Source organism: Nomascus leucogenys, chromosome 14, assembly GCF_006542625.1.
Source record: "Nomascus leucogenys isolate Asia chromosome 14, Asia_NLE_v1, whole genome shotgun sequence".
In the NCBI taxonomy this organism is placed as follows: Eukaryota; Metazoa; Chordata; class Mammalia; order Primates; family Hylobatidae; genus Nomascus; species Nomascus leucogenys.
In genome coordinates, this window is record NC_044394.1 from 50,682,612 (window position 1) to 50,710,537 (window position 27,926).

Genomic DNA, 27,926 nt, shown 5'->3' on the forward strand with positions numbered 1-27,926 from the left:
TCGCGGCCGAAGCGCAGGCCGGGGCGGGAGTGTCTCCCGGAAGCCGGGCGGGCCCAGGCTGCCCCATACGGAGTTGGGAAAGTCTCAGGCTTTCAGTTTGAACCGAGGAGGCCGAGCAGTCGGGCAGAGGTGCCCGACGGCCATTGGCTGCGGCGGCGCCGTGACATCAGCGCGGAGGGGTGCGCGGGGAAGGGTGAGCGGGGAGGGCGCGGGCGGAGCCTGGAAGGGGAGTGTCCTCGAGGCTTCCAGCCCTGAAAGCCCGAGAGCCAGAGGGAAACAAACGCCGGCGCTGACAGGGGCCGCTAGCCCCGCCGCCGCGCGGAGCCCACGGAGGGGACAGCGCAGCCGGCCCGGCGCTCGGGTCTCCCGGGACTGAGGTAGGCGACGGGCAAGTGTCTCTGGCTGTGGTAGCCGCCTTCGCGCTGGGTGGCCTGGGTGGGCTTGGGGGTCTCGAGTCCCCCTGTGGGGCAGAGAGGATCGAAGCTGGGGATGCGAGGCCGCGGCGCGGGGAGAAGGGCACGGAGCCCCCACTTCTCGGCGCTTGCGCTTCTCACCGCGCCCGCCGCGGTGCCTGGGACGCTGAGCCGCGCACCCAGTGTCCTGGCAGAGCGCGGTGTGCAGAGGAGGAGGTGTCAGGGAGCCGGGCGCAGCGTTGCCGGGACTCGATTTCCTCTCTCCACGCTGGAACTCCCGGGTCTGGCCGAGGGTGCCGCTGGGGAAGTTGGGGGCCGGTTTTAAAGGGCTTCCCCCTTCCCAGGAATGGGGTGTGTGTCGGTGTGGGCAGGAGCGCAGCAATCGGCGGCGCGCGGCCCGCGATCTTCGCGAGGGGGGCGTGTGTGCGCCCGGAGTTCTCCATGAATAAGAACCGAATTCTCCGCCTGTACGGGCAGAGGCGTGTACACATCTCGCTCTCGTACACACACTGCAGCACACGCCACCCAATGTCACCCGGCCGGGGAGCCAGAGGGAAGGAGCTGTCTGGAAGGGAATGGCCGAAGGAACAAATGGTCCTCCGTTCCCCTACTCCCGCCCCGCGAACCCTTCCCTCCCCGCCAGGCTCCCGCCCCGCCCGCTCCCTCGGAAGCCCGGGAGGCCGAGGCGCCTCCCGGCGGGGTGCGGGGTGAGGGCAGTCGAGCCACCCGCCCCCTTGGAGCCGGGGAGACGGCCGCTCCTGGGGCTCGTGCGCCCCGAGCTCAGCGCGCTCAGCGGGATCGCAGGCGGGAGCGGTCGGTTAATGATTTAATCGCCCGCTTGGGGCGGGTGCGCGCGGATCGGCAGTCCCTGGCCCCGCCCCCTCCCCGGAGCGCCCCCAGCCGGGGTTACAAAACTGCCCCCTGCCCCCGGCGCGTCCCGCAGGAGCCGTCCTGCCCGCGGGGATCCCGTCAGCCGGTGAGTGCCCCGGCCAGGAGGGCTGGAGAGCTGGGCGGGAGCCGGGGCTGAGGCTGAACCAGCTTCCTGGGAGAGGACTGAAGTGCGTGTGTGTGTGTGTGTGTGTGTGTGTGTGTGTGTGAGCGAGAGAGACTGGGGGAGGGGTGCTCTCTGCTAACTCAAACCAGGTTCCCTGTGTTTTCCCAGTGACTGCGGCCTGGGCTTTGGAAGTTTTCATTTTCTCCCTGGGAGAATGGAGGGGAAATACAATGCCTTTTCTTTTCTTGTTGCCTCTGGAACTTCTCTCTCTCCACGACTCCCACCCCTTGCAATCTGACCAACTCCCACATCCCTTACTGGGTGCCCGGTGCCCACTGTTTGCCCAGATAGCTGAGCAGCTGGATCCGGGTGGAGTCCTTGGGAGCCCCTTCGCTGTGAAGCCCCCTGCCCTCCCCTGAGGGGCCAGGGTGCTGGAGAGAAAATCTCTCTCTCGTCCGAACCCCAGCAGCCATCTGTACCAGAGAAAGGTCCCATCCAGCGAGTGTAAATAATGAGGGGCCGGTGACAGGGGCCTCCTGCAAGGCGACTTCTTTGGCAGTCTGGGTTTCCAATAACTCCCTCAGCCCCCGCCCGCTTCTGAGACTAGGGTGGAGGAGGGACCACCAGCAGGATGGACTGAATTTTAAGAGAACAAAGAACAGGCCACAAAGGAAGGGATTGCTGAGCTGCAGATTTCTCCCAGAAATCAGGAGTTGGCTGGGACTGAGCTAGGCCCTAAGAGAGCCCCTGGCAGCCCCAAGGGCTCCTGGGGCAATGGTGGGGCATCCACCAGGATCTCCTGAGGCTCTATCTCTGCTGGGAAGCCAGTGCCTGCTGAATGCGGGGGTGCCCTACCTTTTCCTGCTCTCATCAACTGCCCTGTGTGAGCTGCCCATGTGACTGACTGATTAGTGGGGTGGTTTATCTCCTCTGAACTTGGACTTTGCCTCTCCACTCCTTGAAGACAGCTGCTCCTTCCCACAAGGGGGGTTCAGTGAATTTGGGGAGATCCCAAGTGGATTCCCAGGCATCCTGGTGGACCCCTGCAGGGACTAGGAGGGGGCCGCTATGATCATATGGGCGGTGGTTCGGCGCCTTGCCTCTGAAATCTCCCTGAAGTCCTAGGGTTCCCTGCGCACAGAGGACAGCTTGCTTCTGCTCTGCTGTACAGCCTAGGCCTGTGCTGTGAACGATTCTCCATTTTCTGGGGTTTCTGCCTCTCTCTTTTTGGATTCCTCTTCTCTTTTCCCCTCATTTCTCTCTTACCCTTGCCCACCCAGTGTGCTTGTCCCCATCCTCTGTACCCTGCCTCCACTGTGCCTCTGGAACCTGACAGCACCTCACAGGACCAGAGACCAAGGAGTCAGAAGCAAAGGGGGGGTCTCATGTATAAAGGTCAGGGGAGTGAGTGTTGACCTGGGAGAGGAATCTTACACCAGTCTTTTGATTTTAAAAATAATTTTTATTTTATTTATTAATTTTTTTGGGACCAGGTCTTGCTCTGTCACCCAGGTTGCGGTGCAGCGTCATAGTCAAGGCTCACTGCAGGCTGGACCTCCTGGGCTCAAGCTATCCTCCCCCTTCAGCCTCCCGAGTAGCTGGGACTACTGGCGCCCACCACCACGCCCAGCTATTTTTTGTATTTTTTGTAGAGGTAGGGTTTCACCATGTTGCCCAGGCTGGTCTTGAACTCCTGAGCTCAAGGGATCTTACCCCACCTCGGCCTCTCAAAGTGCTGGGCATACAGGTATGAGCCACTGCACCTGGCCGACCCTTTATATTTTTGAGACAGAGCCTTGCTGTGTCGCCCAGGCTGGAGTGCAGTGGTGCAATCTTGGCTCACTGCATCCTCCACCTCCCGGGTTCAAGCAATTCTCCTGCCTCAGCCTTCCCAGTAGCTGGGACTATAGGTGCATGCCACCACGCCTGGCCAATTTGTTTTGTATTTTAGTAGAAACAGGGTTTCACTGTGTTGCCCAGGCTGGTCGCGAACTCCTGAGCTCAGGCAATCCACCCACCTTGGCTTCCCAAAGAGCTGGGATTACAGGTGTAAACCACTGCACCCAGCCCTGGCCAACCCTTCTTTACAAGTCCAGAGCTTTTCCAGAAGGGCCTTGGGTTGGCAGTGGCCCAGGGCTTCCACCCCTTTGGAGTGACTGATTTCTGCGGCCAGGACTGTGTGTGCGCAGGTGTGGCCAAAAGGTGTTTGATGTTGGCCTCTCCCTTTCACTCTCCCCCACCCCACGCCCCCACGTTTGGATTGGGTTCGAAGTGAAGAAGTCAGAAGCCAGAGTGGTCAGGGTTGCGCTTGGTTAGCAGTAAGTCCAGCCTTCTGTGTTCTCATTCTGGTTCTGCAGACTCAGAGGAGTTTGTCCCTGTCGGGGGAGGGAGGAGTTCATCCCTTGGAGGAATGAGGAGCTGGGTTGATGCCAGAGATAAGGCCTGTGGGCGGAGGGAGAAGGGTTGAGCAATCTGACCTGAGCTCTGCGTAGCTCTTCTGACCTACGTACTGGAGGATTTTTCTCGACCGTGAGGAAAAGAACCAAATTCTGGAGCTGGGGACACTTCGAGGGGTCATCTGGCAGAGTGTCCTGAAGGCCAACTCCAGCCAGTGCTTCTGGGGTGCTCTAGGAAGGCCAAGCCCATGCCTGCCCTCTCTCGGCAGGGAACTGGATGGTAGTGCTGGAAGGAGCCCACATGTGGCACTGGACACAGCCCTTTTTGCTTGAGTGCGTTGGGAAGGAAATTCAGACATTAGGGCCGGGCACAGTGGCTCACGCCTGTAATCTCAGCACTTTGGGAGGCAAAGGCGGGCAGATCATTTGAGGTCAGGAGTTTGAGATCAGCCTGGCCAATATGGTGAAACCCCGTCTCTACTAAAAATACAAAAATTAGCCAGGCATGGTGGCGTGCACCTATAATCCCAGCTACTGGGGAAGCTGAGACACAAGAATCGCTTGAACCCAAGAGGTGGAGTTTGCAGTGAGCCGAGATCATGTCACTGCACTCCAGCATGGGCGATAGAATGAGACTCTATCTCAAAAAACAAAAAAAACAAAAAACAAAAAAAGAGAAATTCAGGGCCAGGCGCGGTGGCTCACACCTGTAATCCCAGCACTTTGGGAGGCCAAGGCGGGTGGATCAGGAGGTCAGGAGATCGAGACCATCCTGGCTAACACAGTGAAACCCTGTCTCTACTAAAAAATACAAAAAATTAGCTGGGCTTGGTGGCCGGTGCCTGTAGTCCCAGCTACTTGGGAGGCTGAGGCAGGAGAATGGCATGAACCCGGAAGGCGGAGCTTGCAGTGAGCGGAGATCGCGCCACTGCATTCTAGCCTGGGCCACAGAGCGAGACTCCGTCTAAAAAAAAGAAAGAAAGAAAGAAAGAAAGAAAGAAAAATTCAGACATTAGTTTCCCACATTCCCGCTCACCGTGCCCCTAAAGCTCCAGCTTAAAATACGCCTCCTTGAGGAGACTTGGGCTTCCTTCCAACTAACTTACATTGGAGTCTCCCCCAGGCACTGCCAGCTTGCAGCTCTGGGCTCTGTGCCAGGATGGCAATGCTGACATCCAAAGCTCTCCCTTGCCAGGAACAGGGGAACTGGCCGTCTCCACTCAGCCTCCACTCAAGCTGAGGAAGGGTTTCTCTTTTGGGATTCAAGTGAGCACAGTTTAGGATGTGGTCATTAATGAAGGCTTACAGTTCTTAACCCACCTGTGAGAAACTGCTCTGCACACCTGGTGTTTCCCCTTCACCCCAAAGATGGAGCTGAAGGCATCTGGAAAAACCACAGTGCCAGGCAAGAAGGATCCCTGGATGTCTGTGCTCAGCCAGAGCTGCTTCAGCCACCATCTTCTGCCTTGGCCATCATGGTAGCAGAGGTTGTCTGGGGCAGCCTCCACCTCCTAGGATGAGACTCTGGGTTCTCCTTTTGCCCGGGCACCTGCAGTTCTGGCAGTCACTGAACTTGGTCTGGAGACCCCAGCTTTGAATCTCTCCAAGTGTGCCAAAGAAGCCAGGTTCTGTGTGCTAGCTTCTCTTCCCTGCCTGTCCTTCCTCTCTACCTCGGGTCTTCACTCAGTGCAACCTTCTTCTTTCCTTACACTGTTGCCTCCAACCCTGAAGCATCAGAAAGGGACCTGTTGCCCTCAAGTCCTGGAATTGGGTTTAAGGCTTTGTCAAGTGGTACAAGGAGTAGAGAGCCCAAAAAAGCCTAGGGGCTCTCGCAGTACGATTTGTGGCTACCTCTAAGGAGAATCTGGTTAGGTCCAAAAGATCAGATTATATTTTATTGGGGGTTGATCATGTTGAAGTTTTGTGCATTATTTTTTTGTTTTGAGACAGGCTTTTTGCTCTGTTGGCCAGGCTGGAGTGCAGTGGTGTGATCACAGCTCACTGCAGTCTCAAACTCCTGGGCTCAAGAGATCCTCCCACCTCAGCCTTGAGTAGCTGAGACTATAGATGTGTGCCACCATGCCTGGCTAATTTAAATATTTTTTTTTTAGAGACAGGGTCTCACTGTGCTGCCCAGGCTGGTCTCAAGCTCCTGGGCTCAAGCGATCCTCCCACTTCTGCCTCTGCCTCCCAATGTGCTGAGATTTCAGGCATGAGCCACGGCGCCTGGCCTGTGCATTATTTGTTGCTAGTAGCACCCGGGGTCCGGCAAATACCTGAGTTACTTTTACCCTTATCCTAGGAAGGAATGGAGGAGCTTCTCTTTTCCCACCTCCACCTCACCATCTCGTCTGAGAAAAGCCAGGCTTCTCCCTCTGGCATCGTTAAAGGTTAAAAGGTGACGGGATGAGGGAACTCAGATCAGGAAAGAAACCAGATCCGAGGGTTTCCTGCCCCCACTGCTGGCAGAGACTACAGAGGGAGGGCAGAATCTGTACCTGGGCTTCAGCAGCTTGGGGGACCCTTCCCCCTGCATCAGATAATCCTGGGAACCCCCAGGACTTTGAAAAGGGTCAGCCATTGTCTCAGGCCACGTTTCACCGTACAGACTTTTGAATTAGGTGCTCTCAGGTGGCTTTTCTCTATGAAGTTTGGGAAGTGACAGTGGCTGGAGTGTCACTGGGTGTGACGGCATCATCTTTATAGCACACATGGAATTGTGCTCACCCCAGCACAGCACTTGGGAGGTATGTAATGTTATCAATTGCTCTGAGAGCTAATGAGGAAACTGAGGCACAAATAACTTGACCCACATGGCAGGCCAGCTTGTGACCTAGGGAGTGGGGCTCTTTGTCCCCAACTTCCGGCAGGGCCAAGATGCAAGATTTGCCTGTCTGCTCTGGAGGGAGTTTAGATCTGCCAGTCTCCTTCTGGAGACCCCCAGGTGGCCTTGAAATTCCCAGTTCTCAGCTGAGCACCCGGCTCTTAGGAGAGGCAAAGTGAAACCAAACAAGGCCTGGCAGATCTGATTTCAAGCGCAGCGCTTTCTTCTGTGATCCCGAGCAGGAGGGAGGCACCCTGCTGCCCAGTAGTAGCACCACTCCCAGAGGAGGAGGGCCCAGCCTGTATGGGGGCAGTGGGGCCCCCCACCAGGAATCCATCCTGCCTGGCCCAGATCGTCCCTCTGCTGGTGGCTGGCGTCGGGTGGTGGCTCCGGGAAGCACACGTTTCCAGGAAGGGCCCTGTAATCAAGTGAAGTTGCCGGATGTCCTTGAGTCAGTGGCTCCTCATCGTCTTGACTCCTCCGTTGTTGCTTCCGGTCGCTCCCAGGTCTTGGCTCCTTTTTCTTCCCTTCTCTGTGCTGTTCTAATTCCCAGGAGGTGAAGGAAGGTTTCCCCTTCACCTCCTGCTGACCTGCTTCTCCCCTGGCCTGAAGCCTGTGGTTCTGGGATGAGGATGAGGATAAAGATGAGGTGGGTGCAGGAACGAAGATGAAGGAGACAAGCAGGGCAGCCGGTTCCCAGCCCACAAGGAGCAGGGGGCTCCCCTGGATAGACCTGGGGCACTGGGCTGTAGTGTGTATTTTCCAGGATTAATTTATACGTTCCCTGGAGTGGTGGGGAATGAGGTGCTCAGACTCAGGAGATGTTAACCTGAAATTGTGTGCAAAACTGCGTATCCTGTGTATACTCATGCATCCAGAGCCTTCAGCAGCCCTCCCAGGCCTGAGCCCCAGGGACGCTTATAATCCACTGTCCCCCCTCACCCCTCCCCCACCCCGATGTTCCTTATGGTGGAGTGGAAAAAACCCAGAGTCCAGCACATCTGGATTCTTGTGTCTCTCTCTCCTAACCAACTGTGTGTGACTTGAGTAAAGCACGTGCCCCTCTAAGTCTCGGTGCTCTTATCTGCGAGCTGGGGATGATAAGGATAACTCCGTGGGATTGTTGGGAAGAATACATGAGATAAAGTTTTTCAAATGCTTGGGACCGTGTATGACTATAAAGTTTAAAGAAAGGCAGGCTATGGTGGCTCATGCCTATCATCCCAGCACTTTGGGAAGCAGAGGTAGGAGAATGGCTTGAGCCCAGAAGTTTGAGGTTACAGTGAGCCTTGATTGCACTGCTACAGTGTACTCCAGCCTGAGGGACAAAGCAAGACCCTCTCTCAGAAAAAAAAAAAAAAAGAAGAAAAGAGACAGTTTAATCAAAGTAGATCACCTAACACAATGCCTGGTACAGAGTAAAAAGGTCAACAAATCTTAGTTCTTTCTTGTATTTTCTCCATGACGTGTGGCCCAGGAATAGTTACTGCAGAGTCTGGGGAGGGGTCTACCCAGGGGTCTAGAATAGTATTTCCTAGAGTGGGTTCCTCAGCACACAGTCTTGCTATCTGTTGGGATCCCCATGGAGAGATGTTATTCCAGAGTGTTCTTGATAATGAGTCACCGTTTAAACTAGACTAGACTCCTTATGCTATATCTTCCAGCAATTAAAGGGTAAATTATTTTAAGCCGTAGTGTGTTTTCCCATAACTCAGCCTGGCTGAGTGAGTTATTGGCATCATTTTCCCATAAACTGTAAGAATTGTGAATTCCTTAAGGTGGTGGAGAATACTTGTGTGATATTCAAATCACAGTAAGCAGGATGATCAGTGGGACTAGCCCTAGGACGGTGCTGTCAATAGGAATGTGACACTAGTCACATATGGAACTTTATGTTTTCTAGGAGCCATGTTTTGAAAACTAAAGAAAGGGGAAATTAATTTTTTTTAAATTTTTTTATTTTTATTTTTATTTTTTTTTGGAGACAGAGTCTTGCTCTGTTGCCCAGGCTGGAGTGCAGTGGCATGATCTCATCTCACTGCAACCTCCGCCTCCTGTGTTCAAGCAATTCGCCTGTCTCAGCCTCCCGAGTAGCTGGGATTACAGGTGCCCACCACCACGCCGGGCTAATTTTTGTATTTTTAGTAGAGACAGGGTCTCACCATGTTGGCCAGGCTGGGGTCGAACCCCTGACCTCAAGTGATCCATACTCCTCGGCCTCCCAAAGTGCTGGGATTACAGATGTGAACCACCGTGCCCGGCCAATTATCAATTTTTGTTTGTTTGTTTGTTTTTGAGATGGAGTTTTCACTCTTGTTGCCCAGGCTGGAGTGCAATGGTGCGATCTCGGCTCACCGCAACCTCTGCTTCCTGGGTTCAAGCCATTCTCCTGCCTCAGCCTTCTGAGTAGCTAGGATTACAGGCATGCGCCACCACACCCAGCTAATTTTGTATTTTTAGTAGAGATGGGGTTTCTCCATATTGGTCAGGCTGGTCTCAAACTCCTGACCTTGTGATCCACCTGCCTCAGCCTCCCAAAGTGCTGGGATTACAGGCGTGAGCCACCGCGCCTGGCCAATTATCAATTTTTTTTTTTGAGACGGAGTCTGGCTCTGTCCCCCAGACTGGAGTGCAGTGGCGCCATCTCAGCTCACTGCAAGCTCCGCCTCCCAGGTTCACGCCATTCTCCTGCCTCAGCCTCCCGAGTAGCTGGGACTACAGGCACCCGCCACCACGCCCAGCTAATTTTTTTGTATTTTTAGTAGAGACGGGGTTTCACCATGTTGGCCAGGATGGTCTGGAACTCCTGACCTCGTGATCCGCCCACCTCGGCCTCCCAAAGTGCTAGGATTACAGGCTTGAGCCACCATGCCCGGCCAATTATCAATTTTTAAATGTGAAATAATTAAAATTTAAAATTCTGGCCATGTGTGGTGGCTCATATCTGTAATCCCAGCACTTTGAGATTACACTTGAGGCCAGGAATTTTAAGACTTGGCTGGGCAACATAGTGGTGCACACCTGTAGTCCCAGCTACTCGGGACTGAGGTGGAAGGATTGCTTGAGCCTGGGAGGTTGAGGCTACAATGAGCTGTGATTGTGCCACTGTACTAGAGCCTGGTTAACAGAGTGAGACCCTGTCTCAAAAAAAAAAATAAATTAAAAATTCATCTCCTTAATCACACTAGCCACATGTTAAGTACTCAGTAGGCTTATGTGGCTTGTGGCTGCTGGATTAGATGCCAGAGGTTTAGGATATCACTGTAAGTGCCAGAAAGAGAGATGTTTCATGTCAGTGGTATTATTCAACATTATATTGGCAGTGTAACAAATCTCGTAAAAAACGAGATAATGAGGAGTGGAGGAGGCAAAATTATTATTAGTTGCAGATGATGAGCTTATCCACTTCCAAAGCCCAAAAATTTCAATCATATAGTTGATTAGAGCCTGTAAGGTAGTATAAGCTTTGTGGGGTGGCCATTTAAATATATTAGGGGGAAAAAAAGGTAGCTTCCCAGCCGGGTAGTACAGTAGCTCACACCTGTAATCCTAGCACTTTGGGAGGCTGAGGCTGGTGGATCACCTGAGGTCAGGAGTTCAAGACCAGCCTGGCCAACACGGTGAAACCCTGTCTCTACTAAAAATACAAAAATTAGCCAGGCAGGCAGGGCATGGTGGCTCACACCTGTAGGCTCACGCCTGTAATCCCAGCACTTTGGGAGGCCGAGGCGGGTGGATCATTTGAGGTCAGGAGTTCAAGACCAGCCTGGCCAACATGGTGAAACCCCGTCTCTACTAAAAATACAAAAATTAGCTGGGCATGGTGGCGCACGCCTGGATGCTGAGGCACAAGAATCGCTTGTGCGATTGGCAGATGTTGCAGTGAGCTGAAATCATACCACTGCACTCCAGTCTCGGAAATACAGACTCGGCCTCAAAAAAAAAAAAAAAAAAAAAAAAAAAGAAAGGCCGGGTGCGGTGGCTCACACCTGTAATCCCAGCACTTTGGGAGGCCAAAGCGGGCGGATCACAAGGTCAAGAGATCAAGACCATCCTGGCCAACATGGTGAAACCCCGTCTCTATTAAAAGTACAAAAATTAGCTGGGCGTAGTGGCGCACGCCTGTGATCCCAGCTACTCGGGAGGCTGAGGCAGGAGAATCGCTTGAACCCAGGAGGCAGAGGTTGCAGTGAGCCGGGATTGTGCCACTGTACTCCAGCCTGGCGACAGAGCAAGACTCCATCTCAAAAACAAACAAACAAACAAAACTGGGCATGGTGGCATGTGCCTGTAGCCCCTGCCACTTGGGAGGCTGAGGCACAAGAATTGCTTGAACCCAGGAGTGGAAGGTTGCAGTGAGCTGAGGTACACCACTGCACTCCAGCCTGGGGGACAGACTCACAAGAATGTATCATCTGGAAATAGTTAAGGATATGCACATAATTGCCTGAAAGGACCTTACAGAGTTTCAACTGAAAATGGAAACAACCTAGCCATTCAATGCCTGATTGGATGTAAAAATTAGATATTAAGATTCAATTTAAAACAATGTAGCATAAATTGTTAACATGTAAATATTTTGACCCAGCTATGAACAATAGTTGGCTTTATTTATCCATCTACAAGGGAACATGCTGCTTGTGAAATAAGGGGGAAAATGTCTAAATTATTGCTCTCCAATAGAAGTCTTAGGCAAGTGCCATACATAATTTATATTTTAATAGTTACATTTTAACAAGTAAGAGGAAATGGTACATTTTGACTCACTATATTCAGAATATCATCTTAACACATCATCAGTATAAAAATATTAATGAGATATTTTATACATCCTCTTTTTTTAATACTAAATCTTAGAAGTCCAGTGTGTATTTTCCACTTGTGCACATATCCATTTGGACTTGCCAGATTTATTTTTATTTTTAATTTTTTCGAGACAGAGTTTCACTCTTTTGCCCAGGCTGGAGTGCAATGGCGTGATCTCGGCTCACTGCAAACTCTGCCTCCCGAGTTCAAGCAATGCTTCCTGCCTCAGCCTCCCAAGTAGCTGGGATTACAGGCACACGCCACCATGCCTGGCTAATTTTGTATTTTAATAGAAATGGAGTTTCACCATGTTGGCCAGTCTGGTTTCGAACTCCGGACCTCAGGTGATCTGCCTGACTCAGCCTCCCAGAGTGTTGGGATTACAGGCGTGAGCCACCATACCCTACCTATTTTTTATTTTTATGTGTATAAATACAAGGAGTGCAAGTATAGTTTTGTTACATGGATATGTTGTGTAGTGTGAAGTCTGGGCTTGTAGTGTAACCATCACCCAATCGTGTACATTGTACCCATTAAGTAACTTCTCATCCCTCACTGGGTTCCCACCCTCCCACCATCCCAGTCTCCAGTGTTTATTATTCCATACTGGCCACATGTCAAGTGCTCAGAAGCCAGAAGTGGCTGGTGGACAGTGGAGGGTCAATTATTATTAACCCATAGAGAGACGGCAGAAAGTGGAAGTAGCTGGGAGGTTCTGGTGTGCACTATTGCTTTCCTCCTTATCTACCTCCTTGTCCTCCTCCTATGATCCGTGATCTCCCTGATTCACCCCCCTTCCCAGTAGACTCCTCCCTCCCTGCCCCACACCCTGTAGGGGTACCTGGGGAATGGGCACTGTCTTGTAGCTTGGAGGCTGGGGGTGGTGGGGGGAAGACATGTCATGAAATCTGGGACCTTGCCCCTTTCTCCAGGAAGGGGCCATCAAAGTAGAGGATGTTCATCTCCAGGAAATGGGATCTGCCCCAGGGTGGCTGTGCAGTGAGTGGCACCTTTGCATCAACGAGCCTGGCATGGATTGGCGCATGGGCAGTGAGGGTGGGGCAAGTAGTATTGGGTCACGGTTCTGGTTTTTCTTCCGGGGAGCTGGAATAACCAAGGAACACAAGATGGACTTTGGACAGAGCAGACAGGAACACACTAGAAGCGAGGCCTTGTGCCGATCTACTCCTGACTATGCCGGCAGAGTCCTGGCCTGTGCTTCAGGGTGATCCTCCCCACCCCTCACCTCCCAGAACACCAGAACACTGGGAGGTTCCTGAGAGCAGGAAGTGGGAGTGGGCTCCTGGGTAAGGGAAATCTCCTCTCAGGAGGTTTCAAATGCAGCCATGCCTGGGGATAGAGCTTTAATGGGGGAGGCAGTAATGTGAGTCTTAGCTCCAAGAGTCTTAGATTAACTGGCTCCCAGACCGTTCCTACCCCACCCTGCTCCACATGTATATCCTCAGCTGCAGACACCTGCACAGGTCAGGCAGCATCACCTCATATAGAAAATCACATGCTCCAAGGTCTGCCAGAAATGGGCTCATATCACCACTTAGAAGTTGTGAGAGGCTGGGTGTGGGTTGCAATGGTTCATGCTTGTAATCCCACACTTTGGGAGGCTGAATCAGGAAGATCGCTTGAAGCTAGGAGTTCAAGAGCAGCCTGGGCAACAAAGCGAGACGCCATCTCTACTAAAAAAATATGTGTGTGTGTATATATGTATATTTTTTAAGATGGAGTCTCGCTCTGTCGCCCAGGCTGGAGTGCAGTGGCGTGATCTCGGCTCACTGCAAGCTCCGCCTCCCGGGTTCACGCCATTCTCCTGCCTCAACCTCCCGAGTAGCTGGGACTACAGGTGCCCGCCACCACGCCCGGCTAATTTTTTTTTTAAATATTTTTAGTAGAGACAGGGTTTCACCATGTTAGCCAGGATGGCCTCGATCTCCTGACCTCCTCATCTGCCCACCTCAGCCTCCCAAAGTGCTGGGGTTACAGGTGTGAGCCACCATGCCCAGCCTATGTATTTATTTTTAATAAACCAGGCATGGTGGTGCCCACCTGTGGCCCCAGCTACTTGGGAGACTGAGGCCGGGGAGGATCACTTGAGCCCGGGAAGTTGAGGCTGCAGCGAGCCATGATAGCACCACTACACTCCAGCCTGGGTGACAACAATGCCATGTCTCAAAAAAAAAAAAAGCTGTGAGATGTGAGAGTGAGTAAAATAATTCACTCTGAGTCTCCGTTTATCGTTCTTTAAAATAGGGGCAATCAGGGCAGCCTCCTTGCAAGTTTGCTTTGAGTTTCAAGGGCGTAAATGTATATTGTCCTCAGTACAGTGCTTGGCACGCAGCAGACCCCAGTGAATGAGAACTGTTGAGTGAGGAGGTGTACTGGAGGGACGGGGTAGGAGGGGATTAGGGAGCCTGTTTCTCTGACTCTTGAGCTAAGACTCACTTTAGTGCCTTCCCCGTTAGAGATCTACCCTCAGGGATGATCTAATTCTGCACACAGCTTGGCAGTCAGTGGTGGCTGGAGCCCCTGGTTGCTGGTTGCCCTCGTGTGACCCCTTCTTGTTTTCTCTGCTCCCTTGTAGTGACAGTCTAGCCAAGCTAGGGCTATAGAAGTAAAACCTTCACCTGCACAGGATATCTCTGAGAGGATCCCACTGTTATGTGGGAGGCTGGCCTCCAGCTTGGAGCTTCAGTGTCGCTGGAAATAGGCCGATCTCCGGTGGGGTGGGAGTGATCCTTAGCGCTCATCTCCTGCTCAGCTGGGGAGGCTTAAGCATCAGGAAGCAGCTGTTGGAGAGCGAGTTCTGTTTTTTGAGAGGGTCCCTATCTCCCTGTGCCCCCTGACGTCAGGTTATTAAAGGTTGCCCGCTTCCTTCTCCCAGGCAACTTAGAATAAAACAAGGACCTAATAAATGTGTCTGGCTTGGGGTTGATTTTGAGGGAGGAAGAGAGAGAACAGACATCAGTGGGAGATTTTGACATAAGAGAGGCAGAGTATGGATGGAGACCAGTTCTCACTCAGTCCCCTGTTGGCATCTTATGCTGGAATGTGGCTGCCGAACCTAGAGAACTAGATAGTCTTAAGCTGGTTTTGAAATGAATGCCTTTTCTTTAAACCTTTGATACTTTGGGGTTTTTTTGTTGTTGTTGTTGTTTGTTTTAAAAAAAAAAAAAAAAAAAGCCAGGTGCGGTAGCTCACACCTGTAATCCCAGCACTTTGGGAGGCTGAGGCGGGTGGATTGCTCGAGGTCAGGAGTTCAGACCAGCTGAAAATACAAAAATCAACCAGCTGTCATGGTGTGCACCTGTAATCCCAGCTACTTGGGAGGCTGAGGCAGGAGAATTGCTTGAACCTAGGAGTTGGAGGTTGCAGTGAGCTGAGATGGCGCCACTACACTCCAGCCTGGGTGATAGAGCAAAACTCCGTCTCAAAATAAATAAATAAATTAAATTAACAAACAAACAAAAAGAGCCTGTTTTCCTCTCAAGGCTAACATAACTTCTTAATTTCTCTGTGTGCCCTTTTAGGCTTTATTCGCAGATGCATATTTGTGTAGAGTTGTAACCACTATGCATAAACGAGTATATGTTCTGCCTTTTTTTCTATTTATTTTTAATTTTAATTTTTTTTTTTTTTTGAGATGGAGTCTCACTCTGTTGCCCAGGCTGGAGTGCAATGGCGTGATCTCAGCTCACTGCAACCTCTGCCTCTCGGGTTCAAGAGATTCTCCTGCCTCAGCCTCCCGTGTAGTTGGGATTACAGGCACACACCACAACACCCAGCTGATTTGTGTGTGTGTGTGTGTGGTTTGTTTTTTTTTTTTTGAGACGAAGTCTCGCTCTTATCCCCCAGGCTGGAGTGCAATGGCACGACCTCGGCTCACTGCAACCTCTGCCTCCCGGGTTCAAGTGATTCTCCTGCCTCCGCCTCCCAAGTGGCTGAGATTACAGGCACCTGCCACCACACCCGACTAATTTTTGTATTTTTAGTAGAGATGGGGTTTCACCATGTTGGCCAGGCTGGTCACAAACTCCTGACCTCGGGTGATCCGCCTGCCTCGGCCTCCCAAAGTGGTGGGATTACAGGCGTGAGCCACCACACCCGGCCAAAACCATCATATATTTTAAAGACATTATTTGAAGAAATTTTGCCAGAGTTTCAGGTACCGCAAGACCACCCCACCCTGGGACCATTTTGACTCTGAGCAGCTCTTGGATCGGAGTTTTGTAATGTTCTCCCTGCCTGGTGGCACCTAGTGCCAACTGCTCAGTGGGGTTGCACTTCCTCAGGGAGGAAGGTCCTTCCCTCTTCTCTTTCCTAGCTCTTAATTTGGGCAAGATGGTAGCAAACATCAGAAGGTTGTCCTGGTACCTGGCAGTGAGCCCATCGAGGTGTTATCTGGGGAAGATCTCTGGGGTGGGAGTCAAGAGACTTGGGCTCCAGCACCGCCCGGCTCCCTTGTGAGTTCCGTGGCCTTTGGCAAGTCACCTCTCCTGGCCCCAACGGCCTAATCAAGACCACTGGGTTGGATCCTCTCCCAGATGTCTGCCATCTCTCAATCTCAGTGGGAGTCATGTGACACAGTGGGTACTGCATTTTAGCACCCCAAGGAGTACCTAAGAAAATCCACTGGGGCCAGGCGCGGTGGCTCACGCCTGTAATCCCAGCACTTTGGGAGGCCGAGGCAGGTGGATGCCCTGAGGTCAGGAGTTGGAGACCAACCTGGCCAACATGGTGGAACCCCGTCTCTACTAAAAAAATACAAAAATTAGCCGGGTGTGGTAGCAGGTGACTGTAATCCCAGCTACTCAGGAGGCTGAGGCAGGAGAATTAACTTGAATCCGGGAGGTGGAGGTACAGTGAGCCGAGATTGCACCATTACATTCCAGCATGGGCAACAAGAGCGAAACTCTGTCTCAAAAAAAAAGAAAGAAAAAGAAAATCCACTGGGATTTAGAAAGAACACACCAAAACTTGTGCACACGCATGTGTGTGTGTGGTGTGTGTGTGTGTAAACTAAAACTTATTAATGCATGGAATGACAATAGACATGAATATAACCTATAAAAATATATATGTGTGTAGGTATATACACATGTATGTATATACACAAATTACATATTCAGTGTTTGTCCTGTGATGCCCCCTACTTTTGATAGTACATTGCTATTTAAGTGAATGGAGCCCTGGGGTGAGAATTAAACCCTGGCTTCAATCCATGACCTAGGGCAAGTCCCTTAATTTGGTCTTTCCATCTTGAAAGTATGATCCCACCACACCCCGGTATTTTAAAGAGATATTTGACACAGATACATAAATGGTACAGGAGTCATGATGGTGACATTTCATGTTCCCATCTTGGATTTGTTTTTTTTGGTTTCTTTGTTTTTTTTTTTTGAGACAGAGTCTTGCTCTGTCACCCAGGCTGGAATACAGTGGCACGATATCAGCTCACTGCAACCTCCACCTCCAGGGTTCAAGCGATCCTCCCTGCCTCAGCCTCCTGAGTAGCTGGGACTACAGGTGCACACCACCACGCCCGGCTAATTTTTGTATTTTTAGTGGAGATGGGGTTTCACCATGTTAGCCAGGCTGGTCTCGAACTCCTGACCTCAGGTGATCCACCCACCTCAGCCTCCCAAAGTGCTGGGATTATAGGTGTGAGCCACCACGCCCGGCCTTGTGTTTGGTTTTTGATTGTGGCTACTTAGGCTCAGAATATTACAGCAGTGAGCCTTGACCTCCTTGTGCACACAGCACACTTCCAGATGCAAGGGCTTTTGAGCAGGGCACATGAAGGAGTTAAAAGATCCCCAAGAATACTAAAGTCAGCTAAAATCACAACACAGTCGGCATTGAAGTCCTGCCTGGAGCATGTAACCATGTGTATCTAAGCAGTCGCTGTTCTCGCCCATTCACTTAGCTGCCCTCAGCCCTGCCACAGTTTGAATGAAACACAGTCTTCCAAATTCCCTGTGCTTTCCTATCTTTGCAGGATAAGGCTGGTGAGTGTTCCAGAAAGTATTGGATTTTTCTCTGATGACTAAAGCCAGAGTCCCTCACCTCTTAGAGTTGTGGCCCATGTCCCAGTGAGCCTCTTGCACAACCCCCTCCAGCGTGCTGTTCCATCTGACAAGCCTTGTGTAGCAGAATGCCTCCTGTGTTTCGGCAAAGTGAAGTTCCGCCTAGGGGTAGGATGTCAGCCCCTCCTGTGAGAAGGGGCCATGGCCCGCCAGGCAAAACCTGGGAAAGGATGGCCAGGACCAGAGGCTGCCCCTGGAAGGCCTGGAGTCCCATTTGATCCTGTCTTTTCTCTCCTCCCTGGTCTGGGCCCTCCACAATCCCGGGTGTCTCTACCTCCAAAACATGGCCTAAATGTCTCCCACTGTGTCCCTCTTCGTCAGACCCACATCCTGGTCTCCATCCTCTTTGACCTGCATTTCTGCAACAGCCTCCTGACTGAATTCCAGCTCCCCTCCTTCATTCCTCCAATGCCAGGACCTCCCGGAGCTTCCAAATACACAGATTGAATCATTCGCCTGCTTACAAACAGCCGCCGGTTTCCTTGTACACCTATAATGACCTCCAAACTCCTTACCTGGGCTGGGTGCAGTGGCTCATGCCTGTAATGCCAGAACTTTGGAAGGCCAAGGCGGGTGGATTGCTTGATGCCAGGAGTTCAAGACCAGCCTGGCCGACATGGTGAAACCCCATCCCTAAAAACATACAAAAATCGGCCAGGAGCAGTGGCTCACGCCTGTAATCCCAGCACTTTGGGAGGCCGAGGCGGGCAGATCACCTGAAGTCAGGAGTTGAAGACCAGCCTGGCCAACGTGGTGAAACCTGGTCTCTCCAAAAAATTCAAAAATTAACCAGGCATGATGGCAGGTGCCTGTAATAAAAACTAAAAACAAAACAGAACTCTTTATGTGGCCTGGTAGGGAGGGCTCTATGTAACCTGGGCCCTGGCTGCATGGATATTTATTCTATTCCGTAAATGCCGCAAACCTGTGCCTACACCCCGGCGTTTACACACGCCGTTCCCTCTGCCTGGGTCGCTTCTGACCTGGCTGGTTCCTTCTCATCATTTGGTTCTCAACTCATGATGCTCCTTCCTCAGAGGGGCCTCCCCCAGACCCCCTGACTCCCACACCCACTCACACCACCCCTTTCCCTCCTTATACTGAGGAATACGAGATACCGTTTTATTTATAGGTTTACACCTCCATTCCCCACCCCCACCCCCCACACTCACACTACACATGTGCCCTGGGAAAACAGCATGCTATTTTCACTGCTCTATCTCCAGGGCCTAGAAGAGTTTGTGAATATCGGTGGGTCTGCAGGAAGTCATGGAGTGAGTGAATGGATGATGAGTAATGGAACAAAGACTCTTGTAGCCGATCCAGGTCACAACTAAAGTCATCGTGCACTAAAAGCCCTCTGCTATCCGGCCACATTGCCTGGACCTGGCATCGGGTGGTTGGTTAGAACAGCTATGGGAAGGCTCTGCAGAGGGCATGCTGCCCAGCAGCAATGGCGGAGGCAGCGGCAGTGGGCGTTGAGGCATGCTGTGTACCCTGTATACCGGGGTGAACCACAGGGCAGCTTCAGAGAGCGAGGCCTGCCTAGCTGCCCCATGAGAGCTCAGGTCTGGCGCCTGCCTCAAGCCAAGCTGCTAGGGACAGGCCACTGCCCGGTCACTTGGAGTGAGAAGTGTTGGTCCCGTCTGTCCTTCTGCCCTGGGTCTGCTGGGCTGGCCAAGCTGGGAGGGCCAGGGAGGATAGGCGAGGGGTCCAGGCAAGGGTAGTCTCGGGAACAGGGCTGAACTAAAGGTGTGGTTGGTGTAGACCCAAGCCAGGGGCCTGACCTTCTGGGGAGGGCTCCTCGTTCCTGCCTTAAAGGAAGGTTCCGTGGTCAGTGGGCTGAGGGTAGAGGAATCTGTTCTTCCGGAGGCTCAGGAGAGCTAGGGAGGGCTGTGAGCTGTGATCCATTTTCCCTCACCCTGCCAAGAAAGTGGGATGTGGTTTCTGGGGTGGGGTGGGGGTGTCCCGCCCAAGGCAGGCTATGGGGAGTGCCTGCTCCGCATTGGGCAGCCTATTTTAGCCACTTCCCCAGAGCTGAGTCACGGTGCTTCTGAAAACCCCTCCCAAAGCCACAATGCCCTGTGGCCTCCCAAACCATAGCTGCCCCCAGGACTGGCCCAGGCCTCTGGCGGGACTCCCACCACCTACTTTCTGTTAAACTCCATGATCCAGCTCCTCACCTCCAAATTGTTCTCTATTAGAAGCTCAGAGTGACTCAAGATCACTCAAGGCTGGTGAAACCAAGCTGTTGCTGACCCTCAGTCCTGCTGGGTGACCTGTCTAGTCTGAGCTCCAGACACCCAGGCCTCATCCCCAGCGTGGACTGCCAGGCACTTCAGCCCCCTCCTCGCTGGGGCAGTGGGATGGATGCGTGACACCCTCTAGGCCCCAACTCTCTCAGGACCCTTCCTTGCTGGGTATTGAAGATGGCTTTCTACAAGCCACAAAGTCTCATTCCCAACCCCCCAGGAAGCAAGACCATGGCAGCAGGCAGCACTGGGTAGGCCTGTCCCTGTCTTTCTGGGGTGTGGGGTTGAACAAGATCCTGGGGACCCCAGGGCTAGCCCAGGATGGCTGTGATTTCAGCTGAGTTTCCCTGCTGTCCCCTCTGACCTACTTCTATAGTTCTACCCGAAGGATGTGCTGGGGGGTGTGGCTAATGGGATGCGGGGAGCTGCCCTCCCCTGTAGCCATCATGGCCAGGATATTTGGTCCCTTTGGGCAGCCACAGTGACCTGCAGCTTCTCTGGTGAGTCCTGGGGAGCCGGCTCTGTGGTTTCCCTTTCTTTCCTCTCTAATGAGCATATAAGATCGGGAAACCACAGGACCTGACATCACTCACGGGGTCTGGGGATTCCTGCCTTGGCGTTGAAACCCTTAACACAGCTCTGGAGGCTCGTGCCACCGTGTTCTCACCCGGTTCTGACCATCCACGCCCCTCTCCCTGCTTCTGTGTCTTTGTTGTTTACCTGGTGAGCATACCTGCTCTATCTTCACCTGTGTGTTCTCACTCAAGGCTGCTGTTTCTCAACTGGGGCAGTTTTGCCTCCCGGGGGACATTGGGCAATATCTTGAGACAGTTTTGCCTGTTGTGACTGGGGGATGGATGCTACTAGCATCTAATGGGTAGAGACCAGGGACGCTGCTAAATATCCTACAGCGCACAGGGCAGTCCCACCTCCCGATGAGACATTATCTGGCCCAAATATCAACAGTGTGGAATCTGCTCTAGGATTACACAAGAACCTTCTTGAAGCAGCAGTTGGGTACCCCCTTCTCTGCACCCTGCCGGCCAGCAGTGGGGAGGAGCACTCAGTGGCCAGTGGTCACTGACGAGCAATGCAGCCGCCAGAGCTGGAGAAGGGCCTGGAGTGGAGCGGAGAGAGCTCTGGACTCAAAGACCCAGTTTCTAGCCCAGCTCTGTTCCTTTGGGCTAAAAACCTGGATAAATCACTTTCCTTCAGTAAACCTGTTTCCTCATCCATAAAGTGAAAGCGCTGCACTGAATATCCCCTCCAGTTCTTTGAGATTCCTGGATGCTGTGCGTAGAGCCAGGAGGCGGGGTGCAGGCAGGTGGAAGACAGGGTCCTCTCCGTTCCTGATTGGTGCCCGTGCTGGTGGCAGTAGAAGCCTGAAGGATTTGCCAGGAATGAGAGTTCGTTTGAAGCCTGGCCTTTTTTCCTTCTATGCCCAACATGACTGAGGCAGATTCTACCTTCTCTTTCTTTTTCTTTTTCTTTTCTTCTCCTTCTTCTTTTCTTTTCTTTCTTTCCTTTCTTTTCCTTCCTTTCTTTCTTCTTCCTCTCTTCTCTTCCTTTCCTTTCCTTCTTTCCTTTCTTTTTCTTTCTCTCTCTCTTCTTTTTTTTCCTTATTTCCTTTCCTTCCTTCCTTTCTTTCCCCTCCCTTCCTTCCTCCCTCCCTCCCTTCCTCCCTTCCTCCTTTCCTCCCTTCCTCCCTTCCTCCTTTCCTCCCTTCCTCCCTTCCTCTCTTCCTCCCTTCCTGTTTTCTTCAGAGTTTTTCCTAGGAGCCCATGGCTGGCCAAGAGGGTCATATATGATATTCAGAAGTCAGCAAACTACAGTCCACGGGCCAAACCCAGCCTGCATTTGCTTTTGTAAATAAAGATGTGGCTTTTTGGTGGTTTTTTTTCTTTTACTGGTTTATTACAAAAGACACAACTCAGGAACAGCCAAACAGAAGAGGTGCATGAGGATGCGTGGGATCAGGTGTTGGGGTCGGGGGCAGGGCACGCACCACCTTCCCAGCACCTCGATGTGCTCACCAACCCAGAAGTTGTCTGTAAATAAAATGTTATTGGAACATAGCCATGCCTATCTGTTTACATGTTGCTATGGCTCCTTTCTTTCTTTTTTTGATTTTGTGTAGAGATGGGGTCTCACCGTGTTGCCCAGGCTGGTCTGGAGCTCCTGGGCTCAACTGATCCTCCTGCCGTAGCCTCCCAGAGTGCTGGGATTACAGTTGTGACCCACCGTGCCCACCCAACGGCTACTTTTATACTAAGAAGACAGAGTTGAGTAGCTGTGACAAAAACCCTATCAGCCACAAGGCCGAGAATATTTACTCTCTGGCTCTTTACAAACAGTGTTTGCTGACCCTTGGTCTAGCGGTTCAATGTCTAATTGTTTAGAGGTTGAGGTAGGGCAGGAGGGTGGGGCCCAGAGATAATCCAGGTTAGAGTTAGGGGAAGGTCACTCTCCTAAGGGTGGGGAGGAGAGAGAGCTGAGCTATGACTAGGAGTAGAGCATCATCTCAAGGCATCCCTCACGTCCTCACCCACGTCACTGTGTGGCAAGTCTGCCAGGTGCCTGGCTCCCCCTCCCTGCCCGAGAGAACTTTGTGTCTGCTGGAACGATAAGCAGTATGGCCTGGGCACCGGGAGGGGGGACATTGCTGGTGGGGGAAACCATGAGGCTGGGTGGCAGAGGCTTGAGAGAACAGGGAAGCGGATGGGGGTGAGGACGCAGAGAGGTCAGGCTGGGAGCCCTGGAGCCAGGCTGTGGGCAGAAGGGGAGGAGAGGAGGGAGGTGCTGGACTTCCAGTGGGTGCTTGGAGGCCGACCGTGTGGCACACCCTGCTGGACTGGACTCGGTGGTAAACAGACCCTTTAAAACCCTCTGGATGGACCAGGCGCAGTGGCTCACGCTGATCCCACGTGCTGATCCCAACACTGGGAGGCCGAGGTGGGTGGATCACCTGAGGTCAGGAGTTCGAGACCAGCCTGACCAACGTGGTGAAACTACATCTCTACTAAAATTACAAAAAAAAAAAAAAAAATAGCTGGACGTGGTGGTGGGCACCTGTAAATCTCAGCTACTCGGGAGACTGAGGCAAGAGAATCGCTAGAACCCGGGAGGCAGAAGTTGCAGTGAGCCGAGATCATGCCATTACACTCCAGCCTGGGGACAGGGCGACACTCTGCCTCAAAACCCTGGAAACTCGTACTGCAGTGGGAAGATGACAGTCCAGCCAGCAGGGACAGAATAATGTAGCCAGTATCTGCTGGAAGAGGGGACATCTCCCAAAGTGCCGTGGGGGGCAGGTGGTAGCTAAAGGTTTCCTGGGAGTAGTGATGTGTCCCAGCTGAGCCCTGAAGGATGCTGGGTGTGGCAGGGTTGCATCAGGGAACTGTTTGTATCCACTGCAGCTCAGGGGATACAGCAGGGTACAAAAGTAGGGGACACTGAGGAGCAAGGTGGGGACTAGTCATTGGATCAAGGGGTCTGCACTGGGTAGGGCGTCATGTGGATGGGTTTTGTTTTAGCCAAGAGATGAAGTATGGACAGGAGGGAGACAAACAGGGAGAGCTGTTAGGCTGATGTCAGGGGCCAGGTGGGGTGTGGTGGGCTCGTGTGGCGCAGCGGCAGGCATGCGGAGGAAGCACCCAGCGTCTGAGTTTTGCAGTGGGAAGAGTGGGTCTGGACTGGGGGTGCCTCTCAGAACTGTGCTGCTGGCTGGACTGGGAGGCAGGCAGGTACCTGGTGTCCAAGCACCACCTCTCACCCGCCATACTTGGTTAAATCCCTGCACCCATCTCTCCCCAAGCTGCTCAGCTCTGCTGGGCTTAGTATTTGAGGCAAGTCCCTCTGGGGGAGAGAGGGGCTGATTTGGCCCCAACGCTGAACTTCAACTTGGCCCTTGTCCGGAGCTGTGAGAGTGGTGCCTCCAGGCTCCTGGGCTCTACCTCTGCTGTTTTTTGGATTTCTGGTGAATCACCTAGGAATCAGTCTGCAGATCCTGGGGGGACCAAGTCATTTAGGGTCCAGTCCCTGCCTCCCACTCCCTTAATGATGAAAGAAACTGGAAGTTCCCCAATCTTGATCTCCCCGAGACACCAGAAGGTGGACCCTCAGCAGAGAGCCTGGGGCTCCACAGTGGAGATGCCACAGGCGGGATCCTCATTTATGGGATCCCAAGCGAAGGCTGAAAGGCTGGGGAGCTGGTTCTGTGGGTCCCAGCAGCCCCACCCCAATTCTGATTCACAAAGAGAACTGTGCCGCCCACGCAGGTGGAGGAGCTGGTCAGCCTCTGTCTCCCTGGGCCCGTCCTGTCCGTTCCCTTCTCTCTCCGAGGACCAGGGCTCAGGGTGGGGTGTCCGCTAACTCCACAGGGGTCGAGGTTAGACAGCAGGAAGAACTTACAGCACATCTCCAGGCTGACTGTTCATAGGAGCCAACTCACAGACTCCATCTCTTCCCTGGCTTGCTGCCTGGAATTGCTGGATTTACCTTCGCGTCCTTAAATGTGGTCGTGTTTGCTCTGGCAGCATCCCGGCTTGCAGGGGCAGGGGAGCCATTGTCTTTTACAGGAAAGGTTCTGTCTCAAGTTTCAGGGAAAGTGTGTCTGAGGCTACTGGAACTCTAACCAGATTTGCAAAATCACTCCTCTACTCTGAATGCCTGCGGATGAAGAAACAGGCAGGGTTCTGCCATGGATTGCTGGCTTATTTCACAGCATTTAACTTTGGTAGGAGCGCTGGGGTTTAAATGACAGTCCCCTGGCAAATAGGCTTTTGTGCCGTGTGGCCAGCCTGCGTTAATCCTTTGCCTCCCATTCTCTGCTTGCAGCCTTATGATCTCCTCATTGCGTCAGCCTCTGCCCACGGGACTTGGACTTCAGATCTGACCCCAGACCTGCCGGCTACCTCGGGAGAGCCCACCTCCCCGCTCATCCAGCAAGATGCCGATCCTCAAGCAACTGGTGTCCAGCTCGGTGCACTCCAAGCGCCGTTCCCGAGTGGACCTCACGGCTGAGATGATCAGCGCCCCGCTGGGCGACTTCCGCCATACTATGCACGTTGGCCGGGCCGGAGACGCCTTTGGGGACACCTCCTTCCTCAATAGCAAGGCTGGCGAGCCCGACGGTGAGTCCTTGGATGAACAGGCCTCCTCTTCATCTTCCAAACGCAGTCTCCTGTCCAGGAAGTTCCGGGGCAGCAAGCGGTCACAGTCTGTGACCAGGGGGGAGCGGGAGCAGCGTGACATGCTGGGCTCCCTGCGGGACTCGGCCCTCTTTGTCAAGAATGCCATGTCCCTGCCCCAGCTCAATGAGAAGGAGGCCGCGGAGAAGGGCACCAGTAAGCTGCCCAAGAGCCTGTCATCCAGCCCCGTGAAGAAGGCCGATGGTGGGGAGGGCGGCGACGAGGAGGCGGGCGTGGAGGAGGCAGTGCCCCGTCGGAATGGGGCCGCGGGTCCCCATTCCCCTGACCCCCTCCTCGACGAGCAGGCCTTTGGGGATCTGACGGATCTGCCTGTCGTGCCCAAGGCCACCTACGGGCTGAAGCATGCGGAGTCCATCATGTCCTTCCACATCGACCTGGGGCCCTCCATGCTGGGTGACGTCCTCAGCATCATGGACAAGGAGGAGTGGGACCCCGAGGAGGAGGAGGGTGGTTACCATGGCGATGAGGGCGCCGCTGGCGCCATCACCCAGGCTCCCCTGTACGCTGTGGCGGCCCCTCCCCTGGCAAGGCAAGAAGGCAAGGCCGGCGGAGACTTGCCCTCCCTCCCCTCCCATGCTCTAGAGGACGAGGGGTGGGCAGCAGCGGCCCCCAGCCCTGGCTCGGCCCGCAGCATGGGCAGCCACACCACACGGGACAGCAGCTCCCTCTCCAGCTGCACCTCGGGCGTCCTGGAGGAGTGCAGCCCTGCCTTCCGGGGGCCGGACAGAGCCCGGGCTGCTGTCTCAAGACAGCCAGACAAGGAGTTCTCCTTCATGGATGAGGAGGAGGAGGATGAAATCCGTGTGTGAGATGGACAGTGGGTGGCCACCCGGAGCTCTTGGCTGCATCTTCTCCCTGCACCCACCCCACTATGACCTCTGACCCTATGGCACCCGGGTAGCCAGAACCCTTGCTTCAGACCGTGGACCCTGGACCTTGTAGATGAGGGACACTGGCCTGGCCCTCGGGCCTTCAGAGGACATAGGGGGATGGCATGGGTGCCAACTGGCTGTCTGACTTCATCACGCTCCCTGCACTTAGGCTGCGTGGGACAAGGGCTGTGTTGTCGCAGCAGGAATCGATTTTCCTTTGTTGGCCTCCCTTTCCTCCACCCTGGCCTCAAATGGATGCCAGATGCCAACCCGAGTTCCGGCCACGTGCAGCCAGCGGGTCAGCCCAGAGGCAGCCTCAGCTCCAGGGCTAAGGACACTCGGCTCCCCTTTTCTCTGCTGGCATTTCTGCTGTGCCCAGCGGTGGCTGCTGGGGAAGCAGCTGCAGCAGGAGGGAGATGGTCTTGCCTCTCAGCCCCTCCCTGCTCCACCCCAGCTCCTGCCCTGGAAATCTGGAGCCCCTTGGAGCTGAGCTGGACCGGGGGCCAGCCTCGAGCATGTGCCCTAAACGCAGCCCTTTCCAGGGGAAGAGAGCAGGATGGAGAATGGAAGGGAAGCCCCCAGGCTTCATGAATTGCAAGAAGGGACCCTTCCAGGATGACACTAGGAACAGGGCTAGGGCACTCACTCAGTCCCTAGGGGCTTGTTTGTTCTTTATTATTATGTTTAAATCCTTATAGAGCAATATCAGGATGGTGTTAATAGGTCTGCCTCAGAAGGAGAATCAATCCTTTTAGAAAACCTTTATACTAAGCCTCCTCTTTGAAATTCACAATGACGCTTAGCGGACTGGAGTCTGGGGACATCCGTGGCAAAGACACCAGCTCAACTTTAGTGCTTCCCCACTTTATTTAGAACGACACGGGGTGGGTGTCTGTGTGTGTGTTTCCCCTACCCACCTCCCATAGCTATTAACAACTGAGGAGGGCCAGTGTAGAACATTTTTGGAGAATGATTTTTTTTTTTAATAATATATCATTCCTATGGGGGGAAAACCTTTTTTTTTTTCCTTTTTGGCTGAATTATTCCCTCCCTCCCCCCAATACCCTCAGTACTGACTACTTCCCTTTCCTTTCTCAGGCCTCCCCCCACCGACTTTTGAGGCCAGGGTTGGCCAGATTTAGCAAAACCAAAACAGAGTGCTGAGTTAAATGCAAATTTCAGGTAAACAAAAGGTAATTTTCTAGCATTAATATGCCCTGCGCAATATTTGGAACACTTATGTGAAAAATGATTTGTTTTTCTGAAATTCAAGTTTCTCTCTGAGTCCTGTAACTCTCCCCGAGGGGATTGAGCAGAAGCTTGGGTATGAGCTCCGAGGTTGACTGCCAGTTATTTTTCTGTCCTGGGAACAGCTTGACCCACCTCCCTGTCTCCATGTAGCCAGTGGGGGGAGGGGGAGACACAGAACCAACCACAGCCAGGGGCGTCCCCACGGTGACTCTGGCCTGACCTCTCCTCTCTTGCCTGACACTAACTTCGTTCCTGGTTTAGCACCCTGTTGGTGCTCCTGTTTCCAATAGCTTAGGTCCCATGGTTGGGGAGGAACCTCAGGGGCTGTGCAGCCCCTGCTAGCTGCCCTCGAATCCCATCCAGGCCAGTTCCAGATTCTAAACTGAATTTTTTCATGATATTGTCAAAACAGTGAGGAAACATTAAAAAAAAGCCCTAAAGCACGCCTGGTGTCTGTCTCTGCTTTTTGGGAGGGCTATTTCAGGATGGGGGTGGGGTCTGGACCCGGGTCCTAGAGCTGTCCAAGGGGGCCTGAGGTGACTTCTGTCTCTCTGTTCATGAGAACCTACCCTTCCTGCGACGCTGTCTGCCTGGGCAGGCCCCTTCAGAGTTTGGGGACTCAGGTGTCCCCAACTGCCATCTCTTGGAGGCCCTTGGCACTTGGTCGTTTAGCTGTTCTGTGCCTCCCACTCCTGCTCTGTAAAATGGGTATCCTGCCACTCTTAGAAGGCTGGGGCACAGAAACAGTGACATGGGCTTTTTGTGGGGGAGGGGGTTGGTTTTTTTTTTTTTTGAGATGGAGTCTCACTC

The 27,926-nt window shown here is 53.1% G+C and overlaps 1 protein-coding gene across 1 annotated transcript; it reads left to right on the forward strand.

The window, feature by feature from the left end:
* The first annotated feature begins 162 nt into the window (after window positions 1–162).
* Window positions 163–27,559, forward strand: CDC42EP4 (CDC42 effector protein 4). The gene is made up of 2 exons (XM_030827772.1): window positions 163–377; window positions 24,620–27,559. The coding sequence occupies exon 2, from the start codon at window positions 24,732–24,734 to the stop codon at window positions 25,800–25,802; it is 1,071 nt and encodes a 356-aa protein (XP_030683632.1). The 5' UTR covers window positions 163–377; window positions 24,620–24,731; the 3' UTR covers window positions 25,803–27,559.
* Window positions 27,560–27,926: the final 367 nt, after the last annotated feature.

What these genes read in the sequence shown, in the direction of transcription:
- CDC42EP4 (XM_030827772.1), top strand. Translation starts at nt 24,732, where the DNA reads ATGCCGATCCTCAAGCAACTGGTGTCCAGCTCGGTGCACTCCAAGCGC.